The sequence below is a fragment of the Sipha flava genome, unplaced genomic scaffold (genome assembly GCF_003268045.1).
Source record: "Sipha flava isolate LNK unplaced genomic scaffold, YSA_version1 118_pilon_pilon, whole genome shotgun sequence".
NCBI classification, from domain to species: Eukaryota; Metazoa; Arthropoda; class Insecta; order Hemiptera; family Aphididae; genus Sipha; species Sipha flava.
Window position 1 is genome coordinate 839,528 of NW_020271743.1, and position 17,946 is coordinate 857,473.

General features: G+C 28.9%; 3 protein-coding genes across 3 annotated transcripts; 2 read left to right on the forward strand and 1 right to left on the reverse strand.

The window, feature by feature from the left end:
- Positions 1-495: 495 nt before the first annotated feature.
- On the reverse strand, positions 496-1,350 carry LOC112693820 (protein TSSC4). Its single transcript, XM_025569059.1, has one exon. The coding sequence runs from the start codon at positions 1,183-1,185 to the stop codon at positions 559-561; it is 627 nt and encodes a 208-aa protein (XP_025424844.1). The 5' UTR covers positions 1,186-1,350; the 3' UTR covers positions 496-558.
- A 139-nt stretch (positions 1,351-1,489) lies between these two features.
- On the forward strand, positions 1,490-17,178 carry LOC112693818 (sialic acid synthase). The gene is made up of 10 exons (XM_025569057.1): positions 1,490-1,743; positions 4,375-4,503; positions 4,599-4,850; positions 6,116-6,474; positions 6,815-6,998; positions 9,302-9,520; positions 10,393-10,743; positions 10,891-11,002; positions 16,818-17,084; positions 17,152-17,178. Exons 1-9 carry the CDS (start codon positions 1,639-1,641, stop codon positions 16,901-16,903), a joined length of 1,797 nt encoding a protein of 598 aa, XP_025424842.1. The 5' UTR covers positions 1,490-1,638; the 3' UTR covers positions 16,904-17,084; positions 17,152-17,178.
- LOC112693819 (tigger transposable element-derived protein 4-like) lies at positions 1,650-3,958 on the forward strand. Its single transcript, XM_025569058.1, has 2 exons — positions 1,650-3,775; positions 3,837-3,958. The coding sequence occupies exons 1-2, from the start codon at positions 2,344-2,346 to the stop codon at positions 3,923-3,925; spliced, it is 1,521 nt and encodes a 506-aa protein (XP_025424843.1). The 5' UTR covers positions 1,650-2,343; the 3' UTR covers positions 3,926-3,958.
- Positions 17,179-17,946: the final 768 nt, after the last annotated feature.

Here is a 17,946-nt window from a genome sequence, read left to right on the forward strand (position 1 = left end):
ACTATTTTTGATAGTTAAGGAAACTCAGAATCTTAAACTGTATGATCTAAGAACAGTATTAATAAACAGGGAGGTAAAGGGGCAATCAGCTTCCAGACCCTGGATACTGTCATATAAATAGAAATTCTATATACCAGTGTACAAAACTTTATGTTTTCTGTTTTTTATTTTTATATTTGTATAGAACGTTAATGTACAAATAGATGAACTCTATTAACTAAAAATATTTATTACTTGAAATGATAGGTCCAGTTAGTTAAATCCGCCCCTGCTAACAGGTACCACCTATTTTAATATTTTTTCTTGAATTATTCTTAAACTAGAAAGGCAGCTATTGATAAAGTTCATATATTATATTAATAATAAGAATGATAATCTATTGATTAATTTATTTATATGTACACATTATATTTCTTATATTATATTTTCTAACAGCTTAGATGAAAAATCTATTTATTTTTTCAATACTGAAACTTTTCAGTTTAAGTATATGTAAATATAATTTATGTCGAAAAATAAATAGATAACTAGTATTTACAATGTATACAAAACAAAATATTATTCATCAATTTCATCTTCCATTAAATGTCCAAGTTTAATTTCTTTATTGGTAGTAGCCCCATCTGACTGACGTTCAGGTCGATTTTTTTTCTTTTGTATCTTTTTTCCAAATTCGTACTCGGGCATAACCAGTTTACTGCTCTGAAAACTTGGTTTAACTTCTGATTCTTTGGATTTCACCGTTTTCTTGAACACTATTTTCTTTGATTCTTCGTTATCGTTCTGGTCACCATGAGATTTCCTGGTTTGCATTTCTTTAAGAAACGCAAATGCAGCAGCAGCATTACTCTTGTCATTCATATCGTTCACGTCAGCCAATGAATATCTGGTCCATTTATGCGGATGCAATTTGAAATCTGGCGCACGGTGCTTTTCAATAATGCGCCAAGGCGGTATTTCGGGTTTTACGAACAGACTGTCCTTGCCCCGGAACTTATTTGTTAGCGAACGACCATGTCTGCGTTCTACTCGGCCATTGAGTATATCGTGCGCGTCAGCTGTGGTAACTTTTTTGATTTTCGACCCCAACTCTTTCTCGGCTTGATCCAACACGGCGAACAGGTTGGTGCGCTTGGTCTGGAAATCTTCGGAGTCACCATCGAACGTCGGGTTCTGGAACGACATGTCTTCTCCAATCCGGACGATGTCGGACACTGATTAGGCCACAGACACTAGTGACAGTGAGGTTTGAGCATTCCATTCATGGACAAGATACTCGAAACCCCAAATTCCAACGCCTGTGAAACGCATTACCATAGATAACAAAAATTATTTACTACGACGAATCAAAATATTATTGTTTTTGTTTGACAGTAATCACCATAAAACCAACTAGGTTCGCCACGGTCATATGCAACCGCGGTGCCGGTTACCGCTAAACCTCTTTGGTCGGCATCTAGAACGTCTCTTGCCACTTGTGGCGGGCAAAAAAATCAATACTCGCGAGTAAAACGCCGACGGCGACCATTAGCGCATTATACATTCGTACCACCTGGACGTTGCAACGCTTCGCTTCGAAACTTTCGAACTTTCAGAGAAATCCAATTAAATATCCTATCGTCAGGCGGCTGGACCGCGATGAAGACCATTTCCAAAAACAGCCGGGCGTACGTGATCGCGAATCTTTCAACGAATCACGAGGGAAACGTGACGTTGGCCAACGAGATGATCCAGAAAGCATGCGTGAGCCATTTATACATACATACATAAATACGACGAGTATATTATTCTGTTTTCTAATACACAAAATAATTCTTAACGTGCATGCCGTCGGTGTTGCGCGCGACGTTGTCCGTCCGTTCGTCGTACAAAAATACTCGCGGCGTGTACGATGTTAATTTGTACGTGCTCGACAACTTCTTTCCCAGTACATGTTTTTCGTATCCTCTAATCCGGCACCGCAACATCGCAAGTGCATTGGGGTTGCAATCATTCTGTATTCGTTAGACGCGCGTATAATAGTACATTATATCTCGTACAGATACACATGAATCTTATGTCTGGCAAACTACTCGCATTTCCGCGGAAAATGTATTTCGTAGTGGCGAACGCGTTTAATTAATTATTTATTTTTTTCTGTTAGCCATCTGCAAATGTGCTCTAAACTGCTGTTTTCTCTGTAAAAGTACTGCGCCCGACGTGCGTTGCTGCAGTGCACCCGTAAAGAGTTTTTATCGTTTTTTGCAGTGTTCGTTGTCTCGTCGTTACCGGTTATTCGCGCATCGTGCGGTTGTGAAATAGGGATTTATTTTATTTTACTGGTCTTACACACGCACTAACGATATGTCGAAACGTAAACTAAAAATTTTAACGATCGCGGAAAAAGTAAACGTCATCAACATGGTGGAACGCAGTGGCAAGAAGAACTACGAAGTCGCTTACGAGTTTGGCATACCGAGTTCCACGTTGTCAACAATTTTAAAAAACAAAACTAAAATCTTGACGAATTTCAAACTGCAACCAAGCCGGAAAAAAATGAAGCTCTCGGAATTCCCGAATCTTGATTCTAGCTTGTTGAAATGGTTCATTCAGTGCAAGGACAGCAACGCGCCTATCAGCGGACCCATATTGAAAGAAAAAGCCGACGTGTTTGCAAAGTCACTGGGATACTTTAATTTCAAAAACAGCACTGGTTGGCTGGACAAGTGGAAGAAACGAAACAATATTGTACTACGGAAACCTTATGGTGAACGCGCACAGCCGACCGTTAAAGATCAACATGTCACGGTATGGAAGAATTATCTTTCAAGTGACGTATGCAAGGATTATTCACCCGACGACATCTTCAGCGCGAACGAAACTGGAATCTTTTTTAAACATCTTCCGGACTGCATTAATACAGGTCTGGTTCGAGAAGACTGCAGTGGTGGTGAACAGAGCAAAGAACGCATTACGGTCCTTTTGTGCACGAACATGAGCGGTACCGAAAAACTAACACCACTTATCATCGGAAATTCTTCGAAACCGAGATGTTTTGAAGGTATAAAATCTTTACCGGTCGATTATGAATCGAATCCAAAATCATGGATGACCTCTTCGCTATGGAACAAATGGCTTGAAAAATTTGATAAAAAAATATGTATGGAAAATCGTAAAATTATATTATTTATTGATAATTGCACAGTTCATGCCATCGTCCCGAATTTAAAAGCTATCACTATCAAGTTTTTACCAACGAACGTATCTATAAAGCTTCAACCACTTGATTTAGGTATAATCGAAAACTTTAAAGTATTTTACAGAAAAGAAATAATACAGAAAATTATTTCAAGTATTGAACTTCAACAGACGTTTTTAATTGATTTATTACAAGCTGTAAGAATAATTGATAAAGCATGGAGACAAATCACTACAGAAATTATAATAAATTGTTTTAAGAAAGCAGGGTTTTCAACCTTGAGTACTATGACTCAAACGACTTCCAACGAAAAATCTCAATACGAAAAAAATATCCCAGAATGGTCTTACATTTCGGATCGATTCAGCTTAAAACCAGAAGACACATTTAATAAGTATGTCAAAATAGACGAAAACCTCCCAATATGTGGTGACTTAACTGATTCTGAAATTGTGTCTGAGGCAACGGGAATATCAGTGTTAGAAAATGATACGAGTAACAATGATGGAGATGAATGTACAACTTTAAAATCAGTTACAATCAATGAAGCGAAAAAAGCACTGGAAGTTATACGAAATTTCATTGAAATAACAGAAGGTTAGAAAATCAAAACTTATTTATAATACAAAAATAAATTTGTTTTTAATATTTATTTCAGGAATGAATAAAGTTCATTTTATAGCATTGGGAACTATAGAAGATGCGATGGATAAAATAAAACGTTCCACAGATATGCATAAGATATAATAATTATTAAAAAGGAATTGTGAATAATTTTATAATAATATACTAATTATTGTAATACATATAGTGGTTATGAAGAAATGTTATAATATTACTTTTTTTATTATTATTTTTGTGCATATTTCAGTGTTTTATTATTTAATGTGCAAAAATACTAAAATATTTATAATTACACTGCATTGTTTTACTATTAAAGGTTAATTTAAATACTTATTTAAACTATATAAAACTTAAAAAATTGTTTTGTTTTTAAAATTTGATATTTGACTGTTTTAGTGATTTTTTGCAGAACCAATAAAAAAATATGAAATTAACTTAGCTTCAAATTAATCCTTTGATCCTGTTATATTTAACTTAACGTAGATCAATATGAATAATTTTATATTCGTATAAGACTGAAAAGTAATAAAATATAAATATTTTATTATTAAAAGTATAACATCATTTCTTAGGAATGTGGTGCCGATTATGTATTAATGGAACTTGATGAAAGTAATAATCCATATTCAAGGGAAGTTATCGATAACTTTCATAAATTGGCTCAAGATAATGGAGCAGTTTTCACAACCAAATCATTTGTGGTGAGGCATATATTAGAATAGAATAATCGACGACAATATTGTGGTTCACATTTTGGTTTTTATACTACAAATACTGTTTAAACAATAATTTTCAGAATTCAATTCGACAAATTTCTCCTATACAACATTTTAAGGATATGAATGAAGATGAAGAAACCAGTTCAACAAATCAACAAGTTATTTTTCCGGATTTAGAAAAGAATATAGATAATGGTCATAAAACATATGAAATGGTTGATTTAGTGCAAAAAATCCAACAGAAATTTCCTAAGCATGAACTTCAGTTTTGGGAATTTCAAGAAACAAGCACTTGTCTTCCTGAAGTTGTTGTTGCCATCGGCATAAAAGTGATTATTTTTTTCTTTAAAATTAGATATTTCAGAGTATTATGTTAGTAGTTATAATATTAGTATTACATTTTATACTATTATTTTATATACAAGATATTTTACTTTAAGAGTATCTATATATAAAGAATGTCACGTCATTTGGATTCGATAATTTTGATGTGCGTCAAATGGACGCAATCAGTTCGACGTCAAAAAAAAAAAAAAATTATACATACATTTTGATTTTGACGAATGTTAATTTGACGTGTTTTAATATTTTTATTTATATTAATTTATGCCTTAAATCATGTAGAATTTACTTTGAAAAAGTCACAATGAAAGCTATTTCAAATGAATTTCCAAACAAAAAAATACATGTCTTCAAGATGATCTTTCTTGTACCAACCGCAATATGAGGAATGATATAATTAATTGTTGCCATTGATAAATTGTACAAACTAATAATTTTGATAAAATTGAATATGAATAAAAATTGTAGTCGCACTAATAAGAAATTATAGTTTAATTCAAATTTTAAAAGATGTGTTTTTTCATTTGTTTTCCACCTGACAAATATATAATTGAAAAATAAATTAAATATAAAGGTTTTTTAACAAGAAAATACAACGATAATACGAGTATACGGTATTTAATGATTTGCAAATACTTTCAGCCGATAATGTAGGTATTGATCACAATTTGAAGTTTTATAAATTTAACAAACTCTAAATAGTTTTTTACATTTTTAATTTAATAGTTCTTAATAATTAATATACGTTTATATTATGAATATTTTATTATTCTTAATTCAAGAATATTATATAATTATTAAATTAATACTTTATATACTGACCAAAGTATATTATGTCTATTAAATCAATATACAATTATCCATATACCTTAAAAAACTTGGACATATATACTTACTATTAGTATTTACAATAAACATTTTTCCATTTCAACCGTAACATAATATATTCGTATGTATATTATATGCATAGATGGTATTCTACATTTTTAATCTAATAATTTGTGATAATATATTATCATTTGACATAATATAGTTACGTCAAAATTACGTGTATTGATATGAAACATGAGTTTAATAAATTGTTGCTCGCCTAAAAAACCGTGGGTCAAAATTACCGAGTCGAAATGACATACATTCGTGTACAAGACATAGTAAAGTTTGGGCATTGCGGGAATCGTGGTTCGTTTTTGTTTTGATTGTTTTATTCATTTTTCTGTTTTAATTTTGATTCACATAAAATTATATTTACTAGGCGATATCATGCAAGTTTACGTTGGATGATAAATGTATTGGTTATGATCACGAAATGTCTATTCACGCTAGAGATTTCCGAACCATGGTGACCAATATTAGAACTATTGAAGTTGCACTAGGAACGGGGAAAAAAGATAAAATTTCCCCCTCCGAACTGCCATGTTTTAAAAAGTTATTCAAAAGTGTTGTAGCCGCGAAAAATTTAGAGCGTGGATCCATAATAAAAGCAGAAGATATAAAAATCAAAGTTAGTGATACACAGAGCATGTGCGGGTTTTATTTTCCGATTATAATTGGTCGTCAGTTGTTATCGGAAGTTGATGAAGACGATCCAATTTTTGTATCTGATTTTGACGGGTGAGATATCAGCTAATAATTATCTAGAATATCATACCTGTGTTAGTAAAAATAAAATTGTCATCGATTGATATGATATATACACATATTGGAGTACAAGATTCATCACAATATTATCACAATTCGTTGTATACTAAAAATATATTTTCATGCTTATCTTAATTTGAAGTTTAGACGATGTAATTTTAAAAATTATTTTTTACACATCGAAAAATGTTTAAGTATAAGAAATAAAAATACACAGTTAATTTAGATTAGAGTGTATTTGTTTAATAATATGTTTAAAATAAGGTTATAAGTTAATTTTTTTTGTATTCATAAAATATTTTATTGATTGTAGATTGAAACATTATACTCACTACATGCCATACGATGATCCAGTATCAGAATTCATAGATCATGTAGCCAAAATTGAACTTTGCCGAAGCATAAATTTTAAAAGTCCATGTTATATTATAGCTGAAATTGGACAAAATCATCAAGGTGATATAATGATGGCCAAAAAATTAATTAAATTAGCTAAAGTAAGAACTGATGATTTTAAACACATATTTTCGCATGACGTATTACGTATATGTACTTTTTACTTAAGTAATACAATAGTTAATCATAATGCATTAATTAGTCACTAAATCATAGAATAAATAGGTTACTGAAAAATAAAGGAAAAGTTTTATTATTTGATAATATTACGATGTAATAATTTTTTTTTTTTTTTTGATCTCAAAAATAACATCGACAACAAAGGCCATTAGTTACAAACAGGATATGAGTTTATGTGATTAAATACAAAAATAAATTACATAATTACGTTACATATTTTTTTTATATATGAGATTGAACAATTTTGTTTGTTTTGTAAAATTAATTATATCTCTGTTAGTCAGATTGTATGATATTTTATGCTCAGCTCGTTCTTGGTTGTATTTAAAACAGTCGGCTATTAAGTGTTTGACAGTTAACGCAGTTCCACAGATTTTACAAATGGGGGGTCCTCCTCTCTGTCCATCAGGAAACCGTGGGTGAATCTGGTGTGCCCAATGCGAAGTCTGTTAAGCACAATCAAGGTGATGTAATAAATCATAATATTATATAATTTCATATGTACTTACACGTATATATAAATGCATGCATTTACATCTTATAATCGTACGATTTACAGTTTGAGTATATCGTTTTATTAATAATTTGCAAAATTATATTTTTGTAATTTTTCTATGGGCCTTATTAACTTGTACAGACATATAGTATATACTTTCGAACAGAAACAGGAATCTTTAGGATTTTATCAGTTTCGATTTCGGTTCCGGTTCGAAAAAAAAATTCAGTTCTTATGAATAATAAATATCGGTTTTGGTTAAAACCGGTCTTAACCCAAATTATTGGTTTCTTTTTGGGGCCTAGTATACAGGTGCGTTTTTTTATGTGCTGAACAGCAGTGTTATCAAAACTACAGTGTTCATACGTCCGATGGGAAGCCGTGGCGTTATCGATAACCCCGACGTACTGTCGTACAAATCGTTTGTAGAGTGCGTTTATTTAGCTGCGAATCAAAAACAAGAATATATTTTTATTAAATATTTAATAATATATTATATTTCCAATAAAAAATGTCGAAGTAAAACAGGCATTACTGGGTGCATACTTTCACTGTCTTAAGGTTTTTAAGAGGGCTTTTTTTCAACGACAAATGAAGATTAAATAAATAACCCAGATTTCAGGGTAATTTTTTATTTCCGACATAAAATGTTTTATGTTTATAATTTCGCATAATAATGACGGAGCCATAACTAAGATAAAATCATGGACGTGTTTATCGTTCAATAAATCGTTACGAAACGTGACACCGAATTTACAATGTTTTGATATTGCGTTATCGTAGTACTTTTTGTCTTGTGCGAGCACGCACAATGACGCGTGGTGACGGAGATGTACGTGAATCAGTTAAAGGTCTAACGCAAATACGCAATTAACATCACAATTACGGTAATGCAGCAGTGCCGCACGTAAAAAAATGCACGTATGTACTGAGTTTTTTCTTTTCCTTAGGACAAAGAATTTTTTTCTTCTTTAAATAAACATAGATTACATTACATTTTAACATTATCATCTTTAAAGTATAATTTCTAATAATAATTGATCTGTAGGTGGATAATTCAAGTATGGTAATCTATCACGATAGGAATAAATCTATAACTATAAACTTTAAATAATTAGGAGTGCGATTTTTTATAATTCGTCTAAGCACACACATATTAAGGAGGGCATGGGCATATTAAAAAAATGTATATGTTACGGGCCATATGGAATACCGAACAATGTACACACACAATGCTCGGACAATTTGGTTCTGATCTTTGCAATTTAAACCTCTAAAATTTAGAAATTCATTAGAATACCAATAACCAGTTAGGCTTTTACTATTGTTGTAATCTCATCGAACATTACATTATTAAATTATTTAGAATTTAGTTGATCAAAAGAAAATATTTACATTTTTATGTTAAATAACCCTACAGTGCATATTGTGTATTCATTAATACATCATTTTATTTGAAAAAATTGTTTATTTTTTTACTTATTTATAATTAGTCATAACTGAACTTTAAATTAAAATTTCGGTTTCGGTTTTGATTACTTCATAAACGCTTTTATAGATTCTGGTTAAGGTTTTGGTTCCAATACTTTTAAACGGTTTCGGTCCGAAACAGGTTTTTTTAGTTGGGTTTCATTCCCTGCTTTAGAGTAAAATTCGTTAATACTACACTAAAATAAACCTAATTCAATAATTATTATATATAATATGTCTTAATATATGTTGTTTTAGAAATGTGGTGCAGACTGCGTAAAATTTCAAAAGAGTTGTGTCAATGAAAAATTTACGACGTTGGCTTTAAATAGACCGTATAATAGTAAAAACTCTTTTGGTTCGACTTATGGTGAACATAAAAAATATTTAGAATTCACCGAAGATCAGTACAAAGAATTGCGAAAATATGCTGTAAAAAAAGTTGGAATCAGTTTTACCGCTTCAGCAATGGACCCGGTATAACGAATGATTATAATTATTTTTGACGTCAATTATTTCACTTATTTTAAAGATATTAAATTTTCAACAGAGCTTCCACTTTTCCAATTAGTCTCTTACTTTATAATTTTATACTATTGTTGTTTTTACTACTACAGAAAACATTTAATATATTAATTATAAATATAAATTAAAATATTTTTGAAATAACTATTTTAATAACAACATGTGTAAACCAAATGGAGCTTACATTTAAAATTCGATTTAGCAAAATATAAATAATACAATTATTTGATTTATTTAATCAGTTAACTAACCATTGCTTCGATTTCAAAGGCATAATATATTATTAATTTTTTTGGTGCTCCTAACTGCATTCACAAAGTAGAGATATTTTCTGTAAATCATAATTACATTATAACTTCACCTACGTGAAATATTTATCGTTATTATAATAATCTAAAACCATTTTTTAAATATTATAAATTTTAAATTATAATGTAAATCAAAAACAATATTATTATAATTTATTAATGTTCAGTATATACTCGTATAATGTGTACATGATGGTATATCGCTAAATAAATAACGTTATAGGTTAGATCGAAGTAGAGATCTAAAAATTGTAAATTAAGTTATTAAATATTTAAATAGTAATAAAATAAATATTATTAAAGAAAAATGTTTATTTTTTTTGATTTAAAGTGGGCTAGTAAATAAATGTTTAGTGTTTAGTATTGGAGCCAATTTGATCACATGTTAATAAAATGACTACGTCCGTTTTATTACAAGAGTTTTAATATGAAATTATATATTATATAATTTTTGATTAATTTATTAACTACCTGTATGGCAATAAATTATATAGTGTTAGTGTTATGGTGTTATAGGTTTCATTCGATTTTATTGTCAGTCTCAAAGTGCCGTTCGTGAAAATAGGTTCGGGCGAAGCCGGTAACTTGTTGCTACTGGAAAAGGCCGCTAAGACCTACGTGCCTCTGGTCATATCCACTGGCATGCATACGCTGGCCGACATACGGATAGTGGTCGAGACGGTTAGTCGGTATCACAATGACTTTGCATTATTGCACTGTGTGTCTGCGTATCCGACGCCACCGGAAGAAGCCAATTTGAACATGATTAAGACACTCCGCAAGACTTTTCCGAACACGATTATTGGCTATTCCGGCCACGAGGTTGGCTCTTGTATAACCGCTGCGTCGATAACACTCGGTGCTAAAGTAAGAATGAAAAATAAAACATGAAACTTATATGCTATTGGTATAATAATTATACTGTTAGCTGGAATGAAAATCGCAAAAATAAAAATTTGGAACTATTTAACGAGGTACATTAAATACTAGTCAGTAATTTTATTATGGTTTTAGATTATTGAAAGACATATCACTTTGGACAGAAATATGAAAGGATCGGATCATATTTGCTCGTTAGACCCTTCACAGTTCAGCAAACTCGTTAGAGACATTCGTTATATCGAAAGTAATTTAGCTATTTAATTTTGCAGACACACTTGTATTTTAATATTTATTATATAACCTCGATGTGTTCATTTAAATTGTCTTTTTAATATTTAATTATATAATCTTATATTTATTGATTATATTTCATTTTATAAATGAAAGACTTATTAAAAATTATAATTTTAAACATTAATTACTATGTAAGTTCTCACAGTGCCGATTTTATGGATAATAGATCAGGGTGTATCAAACCCACAATTAGATATTTTTAGAAACTTATCAATAATATTATTAAAGTTTATTCATAATATATTTTACATAACGTACTACCTAATATTTATATCACATATGTGCATTTTTTTTTGTATATTAATATTAAATTTAAACAGTATATACCTAAATGCCTCTAAATTGCCTATGTATAGCGCCGTCCAAGGTGCATTATAATGTAATTTATTATCTAATAATTTATAAGAACTATGCGGCATAATGTAACAAGATTTTTTTTTTTCAAAATAGGAAAATATTAATTTTTTATTTATTTAATCTTAATTTGTTTGAACTATTTAGTATCGGGATTATATAATTATAATTTACTTAAACCAATTCTTCAATCATGGTGATATTCTAAAAATAAATATATAAGTATTCGTACAAATATATTTTTATAATTAATTTTTCTCGTCTGATTGTGTAGTATATTGCATAACTGCAATTTTATATTTTATGCATCAAATTATCTCAAGTGTTCAGTCCGCATGATTTTGTAACGAGAAAAACTTTTGACATTTGTAGATTTTATTGATAAATGTTTCTAAAATTTTATTTAGTTGTTTATTATTTAAAATGTTAGTTATTAAATTAGTTAAATCTTTGATAAAGGTTGGTATAACTATCCTAAGGGGGTGTGAATGGGGCAAGTGCCCTAGGACGTAAAATAATATTATGAATATAGGGGCGTCACAAAAATGAATGATCATAAGAAAATCTAGGTTTTTTATTTTAGATAGGTAAGCATTAATTTTTCTTTTATACTGAAATATCTGAGTACCTGTAAAATTGTGCAATTTATATTATTAAATATGAAATTATGTAAATAATGTGTTACATGCCTACATGTATAAATATTACTATAGGATAGAATATTATTAATACATTAATAATGATAATTAATTATCTCATATTATGATTTTATATGTATTGCATAGGTAGTAGATACCAAGTACCATAGTACTTTGACTTGACTTTTTATTATGATATATATTATCTGTGAATCATAATTACCAGGATACGGATATCATATCATTAAAAAGTACTGAAATACGCACTATAATATGACCAATACACCTAAAATTATAAATAAAAAAATGTAAAAAAATATAAATTAAAATTTAATTAAATTTACTATCTTTTACTGAAAGTTTATTTCATTTTTCAATTATTTTCTATAATATAATCTTAAGAATAATTAAATTAATAAAAAACACTAAAATTACCTTCTGTTATTAATTTAAAAAAATTGTGATAAAAAAACAAAAATATGGACATTTTTCTTATTATATATATATATTTATACATAAATATATATAATATTATGATATTTTTCAGTCAATATAAATAATATTTATGGTAAATTCTAAATAAAACATTATATTATTACGTGTATTAGCCAATGATAGAACCAAAACTTCAAAAATGATACTAAAAATCCAAAGTACTTTAAATATGCAAAAAATATAAAAATAAAATTTCATTTTTGGAGTGGTGAATAAGACTAATATATTTCACTTTTCTATTTTTATCTGTATCCTGTAACAGTTAGAAAATGCTATAAAATCTGAATCCTCAATAATATTCATTATTAATGAATATTATTACAATAATACCCAACTATATAATAAATATGTGTATATTATGTTATAATCAATTCAGTATTAATACGAGCTATTTCTAATAATAAATCGAGTTTGAGTGAATTCGGATAATTTATTAAACAAACCTTACTTATAAAGGTAGTTTTATACACAATGTTCAAATGTTGAAATATTATATCTGTGTATAAAATTATATATTTTGTCTTATAAATATAAAAAGTGATTGAAATATTTACCTTGAATATTTATCGTAATATATTATATATAACTCATAAGTATATGTAGTTTATGAATACTAACATTTTTATAATTTTTATTTATAGTTTTGTGAAAAAAGTAATTTTTCTATAATTTAGTCAAAATAATGAAATGTCAATTTTGAAATAACATCAAAAAAAATGAAATATGACTACAATAATAATAATAATAATAAATAAGTAGGGGCTTTAATTATTAAATATTAAACACATTTAAGGAATGAGGTAAATTATACGCTAAAAGTGTGGAGTCAATTTTACAACGAAAAAATTGGGGGCATCAAATTTTGTTGCCCTAGGGCATTATTGGCAGTTAGGGTGGTATTGAAGGTCGGATTATACTAGGCAAAGTATCCATTTCTGAGAACCACAAGTTAGTAACACGGATCTTATTTTAATAATATAAACACATATGTAGAGTCAGTCTAACCGAGCAGCTCTTTAAATTCTGATTCATTCGAATGTATCAGACTATTTTATTATAACTGCAATCATCAGGATATATAGATTTGTAAAATAAAATTAATTAATTAATATAAGTACATACATTTGTAATTTTTATTTATAACATTTTTCATCATAATATATATTATATAAATATACAAACAAAAAATAAATTACGGATAAGTGCCGTTGATTGTTCACCACAGTAGATATTGAGTGATAAATATTAATTTACTTTCAAACTTTTATCTACTACTTAGTAATCGTTTAGTTATTCAATCAGAATTTATTTGATGTGAGTCAAAAATTCATGAGCTGCATCTTCTTGAGCATCAAATATTGTTTCCCCGAAACCAACGACCAACAATTCACCAGGGTTTATCATGATTTGAATAACATTGAAAACTTTTCCTAAAAATATAAAAGTTATATAACGGTTTATTTAAATACGATGAATGTCGATTTTTTGAAACAATCGTAACGTACTTATCGTCAGTGTAGAGGATTCACAAATGTCAAATGTCAATCTTAGCATTTCTTTATCTAAAATTCGTTCCAAGAAATTAACACCAGAAGGAATTGTTAACATGTTTATTCTCTCATGTTTAATTCTTTGTGAAATAACAAAATAATACACATTGGTTATGTGTTACATATGGTTATGGATAGGCAAGACGAATGCGATTATCTTTAATTTGCGAACACTCTGATATTTCGATAGTCGAAGACGATTGATGAGATCAGTGTATGCAGTAGAACTTTAGTAGAACTTTTTCGTCATCGTTAACGATAAACAATTCGTTCATTGGTGACCTGTGGTTTTTGTCGTGGTCAGGGCTTCTTGTAGCCAAGAGTGAACTATCCATACCGGTATACCCCGATCAGGTTAGACATTTCGAGCATTGGTCTTTTATTGACTTTGCCAGCTCTCTTATCATCATCCAAAGTCGGTACTGGTGCATCGATGACAGCGGCGATTGCCGACTCTCTGTTCAGTCCAGCACATGGGTCGTCGGATATCCCGTTATCCTTTACCTTGTTTTCGTGGATATTTTTCTTCAAAGTGACGATATTACTGGTAATATTTCTTAATTTATTGTACATCATCGTAGCGGCTTGATTTTTCGCTACTTTTTTCGTCAATCCATCGACTGTTCAATCGGTAAAAAGAACATTGTAAATGTGTTTTATATGATAAGAAATGCAATGAAATCGCTTACCTCTGACTGTACACGTCATAACTGTGCACACTACTTTATACGTGAAAGTTTTTACTATCACCTTCGTTAAAGAATTCATAGGTCAGTAGTATCTATTTACGAGACGCACATAACTCTTGCAATGTCGGATTCAATTTAAAATTAATTTTTATTTATAATTTATAATTAAATTTATTTTCTTTGCATTGTTTTCTGAAAAAAAAACGCAAATCTAGATTTTGATTCTGTTTATTTTTAATTGTATTATACTTCTCATCGTTCACAGTAGTTTTAACTGTCTTGATACAGTCGTGTTCGTAGACGTTTCTTAATGCATCATGACATGACCTGTGATATTTTTGTCAATTTGCATACGTTTTCTCCTGATCTCACAGTCGATACATTATTGATAATGTCCTTTATATCTTTCGTCAGTTCGTTATTCGGGTGCGTTTGGTGGATCGCTTTGATTTTAGTAGTTTTTGAGTCAACGTAATCAACGACATTGACGATGGCCGGCTTGTCGTCAATACCCGCTTTCGTGTCCACACATGAATCATCGGATATTCCTTTACCTTTGGGCTGATTTTCAGGTTGAATTTTTTTTTAATTTTTTCCCAAAGGAACGCTACTTCTGAAATCTATTTTTACTGTATGGTACATAATGGTAGCGGCTTGACGCTTAGCTTCTTTTATATTATGTGCCTTGGCTATTCATGCAATTGGTACAAAAGATTATCACTAAATATTGACATGATTATCATTTTAAATTAATTGCCTACCTTTGATTGTGCACGTCATAATAGTGCACTCTGTCGAACATAAATTTCCACTTACACCTATTTCGAAAAACTTATATTGTGGCATTGTCTATTGTTGGAATGCACATAATTCTTGTAATGCAGCTATTGGATTTAATTTAACTTTTTCGTCGAACTCATTTTCTTTGCGTTTTTTTTCTAGAAAAAACTATAACTACATTCATTTTTTATTTTTATTTATTATGTACTCGTATATGTGTACTATTATACATAATTTTTATCGTTTTGTGTTGGTAAGGATTCATTGTCTTCTTTTATTAATTTCAATGTGCTTTGTAAACGATCAAATTTTAATAGAACATTTTTTGGTGAATTATCTAAAAGAAAATATTTAATGTAATATTTTCAAATATTATAATATTCATTTGTTTTCATACCTTGTAATAGTTTTATTTATTTTCACACTTTTCACATCTCTCTCTCTCTCTCTCTCTCTCTCTCTCAGATAAGTTAACTCCAAGTTTTTCAACTTGTTCTGTATTTTAAAATCAACTGGAAATGAATATAACATAGTTATAATATATTATCTAAAGGTAATAGACCTGTTTATTCTTGCGAACTCGTAACATTGAGTACCTTTGATCTCGTTCATTTTTGTTAATAATTCTGCAACAGTCTTCTTTAGTAGCTCGGTCTTGTACGTGAGTTTTACTATATCTTTATTATAAATCGAAGACTTAATCTCGGATTACCTTATCTGAATTTAATTTACGATATCCGTATACTTACCGTTCTCACGTTCGTTATTAACATATTTCTGGAAATTATTATTTATTCTGAAATGTATTTTTATGTTACTTAAGACAGTAATTGTCACGTTGCGTTGATGATTATGATAATAATAATAATATTAATTCAAACAGATTTGATGTTTATATTATAGTATAATATTATAACTGTACAACAAGATAATGTGGTACTAAATTCAAAATCAAATTCTAATCAGAAAACAACAAGTTAATATTGTTAACCAAGTTGAAATTGTACATATATATTCCCCATTTTATTTATTCTATTCGAACTATTTGATAAATAATTTGAATTTGGTTTCGGTCAAGCATATATATGTAAACACTTCAGTAGTGTAAAACTAAATACCGATAAAAACGAATTATAGCAAACGTGCAGTCTGCACCAACTACTAAAGAACCATTTATCATTTATGTAAAGCATTATTGTCGAATAATATGCCATTAAAAATAATAATAATAATAATAATGTCGAATTACTGTTTTACAGGCATTACTGACAAATCTACTCCAAGAAAACATTATATAAATGATTGTTTTGAAGAAACTTTAACAAAAATAAAAAAAAATGTTTGAAGACAGAAAAAAATTTAACACCTGACGATTCAACTTATTTTAAATACACACCTATCACATCGGCAGATGTTTAGCGAAGATTTTCTAAATTTAAACATTGTTTGATAGGTAGACGACAGTTTATGCACTTCAAAAATATCTCAAAAACATTGATTATTCACTGTAGGTAGTGCACATTTAAGTAAGTAAAACGAAATACGTTTGAAATTAATTAAAAAAAAAATTTAATGAATAACTTAATTTTTCAGATTCAAACAAAAATAAAAGAAGACACGTTATTTTTTTCAATTTATATATTTATTATTCTAAATGTAAATATACTCAATTTTTTTTTAAATAATTCATCTATTTTATTTAAATTTTAAATTTTTAATAGTTATAATAAATATTATTTACTATTTCATTGCTTATTTATATGTAATAGGGCATATTTTTACATTTTTAGGCATTTTTATTTAGACATTTTATCGAGCATATCTTTTACATATTATCATGTTTTCATTTTTTAACGGTTACAAGACGTTTCTACAATATTACGGTAAACAAAAAGAAAATATTATGAAAAATGATCTGTCCAATTGAAATCATTTAGTTGTAAAATTGATAGTTTCATGCATTTTTAATTAAATAAATGTTAAAAATATTCATGATTACGTAACTCAATATTTCAATTTTTAACAAAATTATTTTTTAGCATACAAATAATTTATAAATGTATATACCATGAGAGGTTTTAATACGTCTTAATAAGTTATCTCGACGGTGTTTTATTGTTGAACATTGTTCACACGAAATATTGTTGTCACTGTGTAGCGTGGTGGTGTCTTTAAAAATCGTCTTTATTGTTGAAAACTTTTGCACACACAGAACTGATACCTACACATTTTAATTATTCAAATATTGATAGTTCTGTATAATATACACCTAAATAATAAATTACATTTTTCTCGAAAATAATGAAGTGCGTAGAAAATCATCAGTTAGAGAACTGTGGGTCAGACTATTTCAAGAGGCCATTTTTTAAAGCTGAAAGTGGATTATAA

Excerpts from the sequence above, each read along its gene's own strand:
- LOC112693820 (XM_025569059.1), bottom strand. The coding sequence starts at position 1,185 with ATGTCGTTCCAGAACCCGACGTTCGATGGTGACTCCGAAGATTTCCAG.
- LOC112693819 (XM_025569058.1), top strand. The coding sequence starts at position 2,344 with ATGTCGAAACGTAAACTAAAAATTTTAACGATCGCGGAAAAAGTAAAC. Across the intron at positions 3,776-3,836 it reads TTTCATTGAAATAACAGAAG|GAATGAATAAAGTTCATTTT; the intron begins GTTAGAAAATCA and ends TATTTATTTCAG.
- LOC112693818 (XM_025569057.1), top strand. The coding sequence starts at position 1,639 with ATGAAGACCATTTCCAAAAACAGCCGGGCGTACGTGATCGCGAATCTT. Across the intron at positions 1,744-4,374 it reads AGATGATCCAGAAAGCATGC|GAATGTGGTGCCGATTATGT; the intron begins GTGAGCCATTTA and ends ATCATTTCTTAG. Across the intron at positions 6,475-6,814 it reads TTTGTATCTGATTTTGACGG|ATTGAAACATTATACTCACT; the intron begins GTGAGATATCAG and ends TATTGATTGTAG.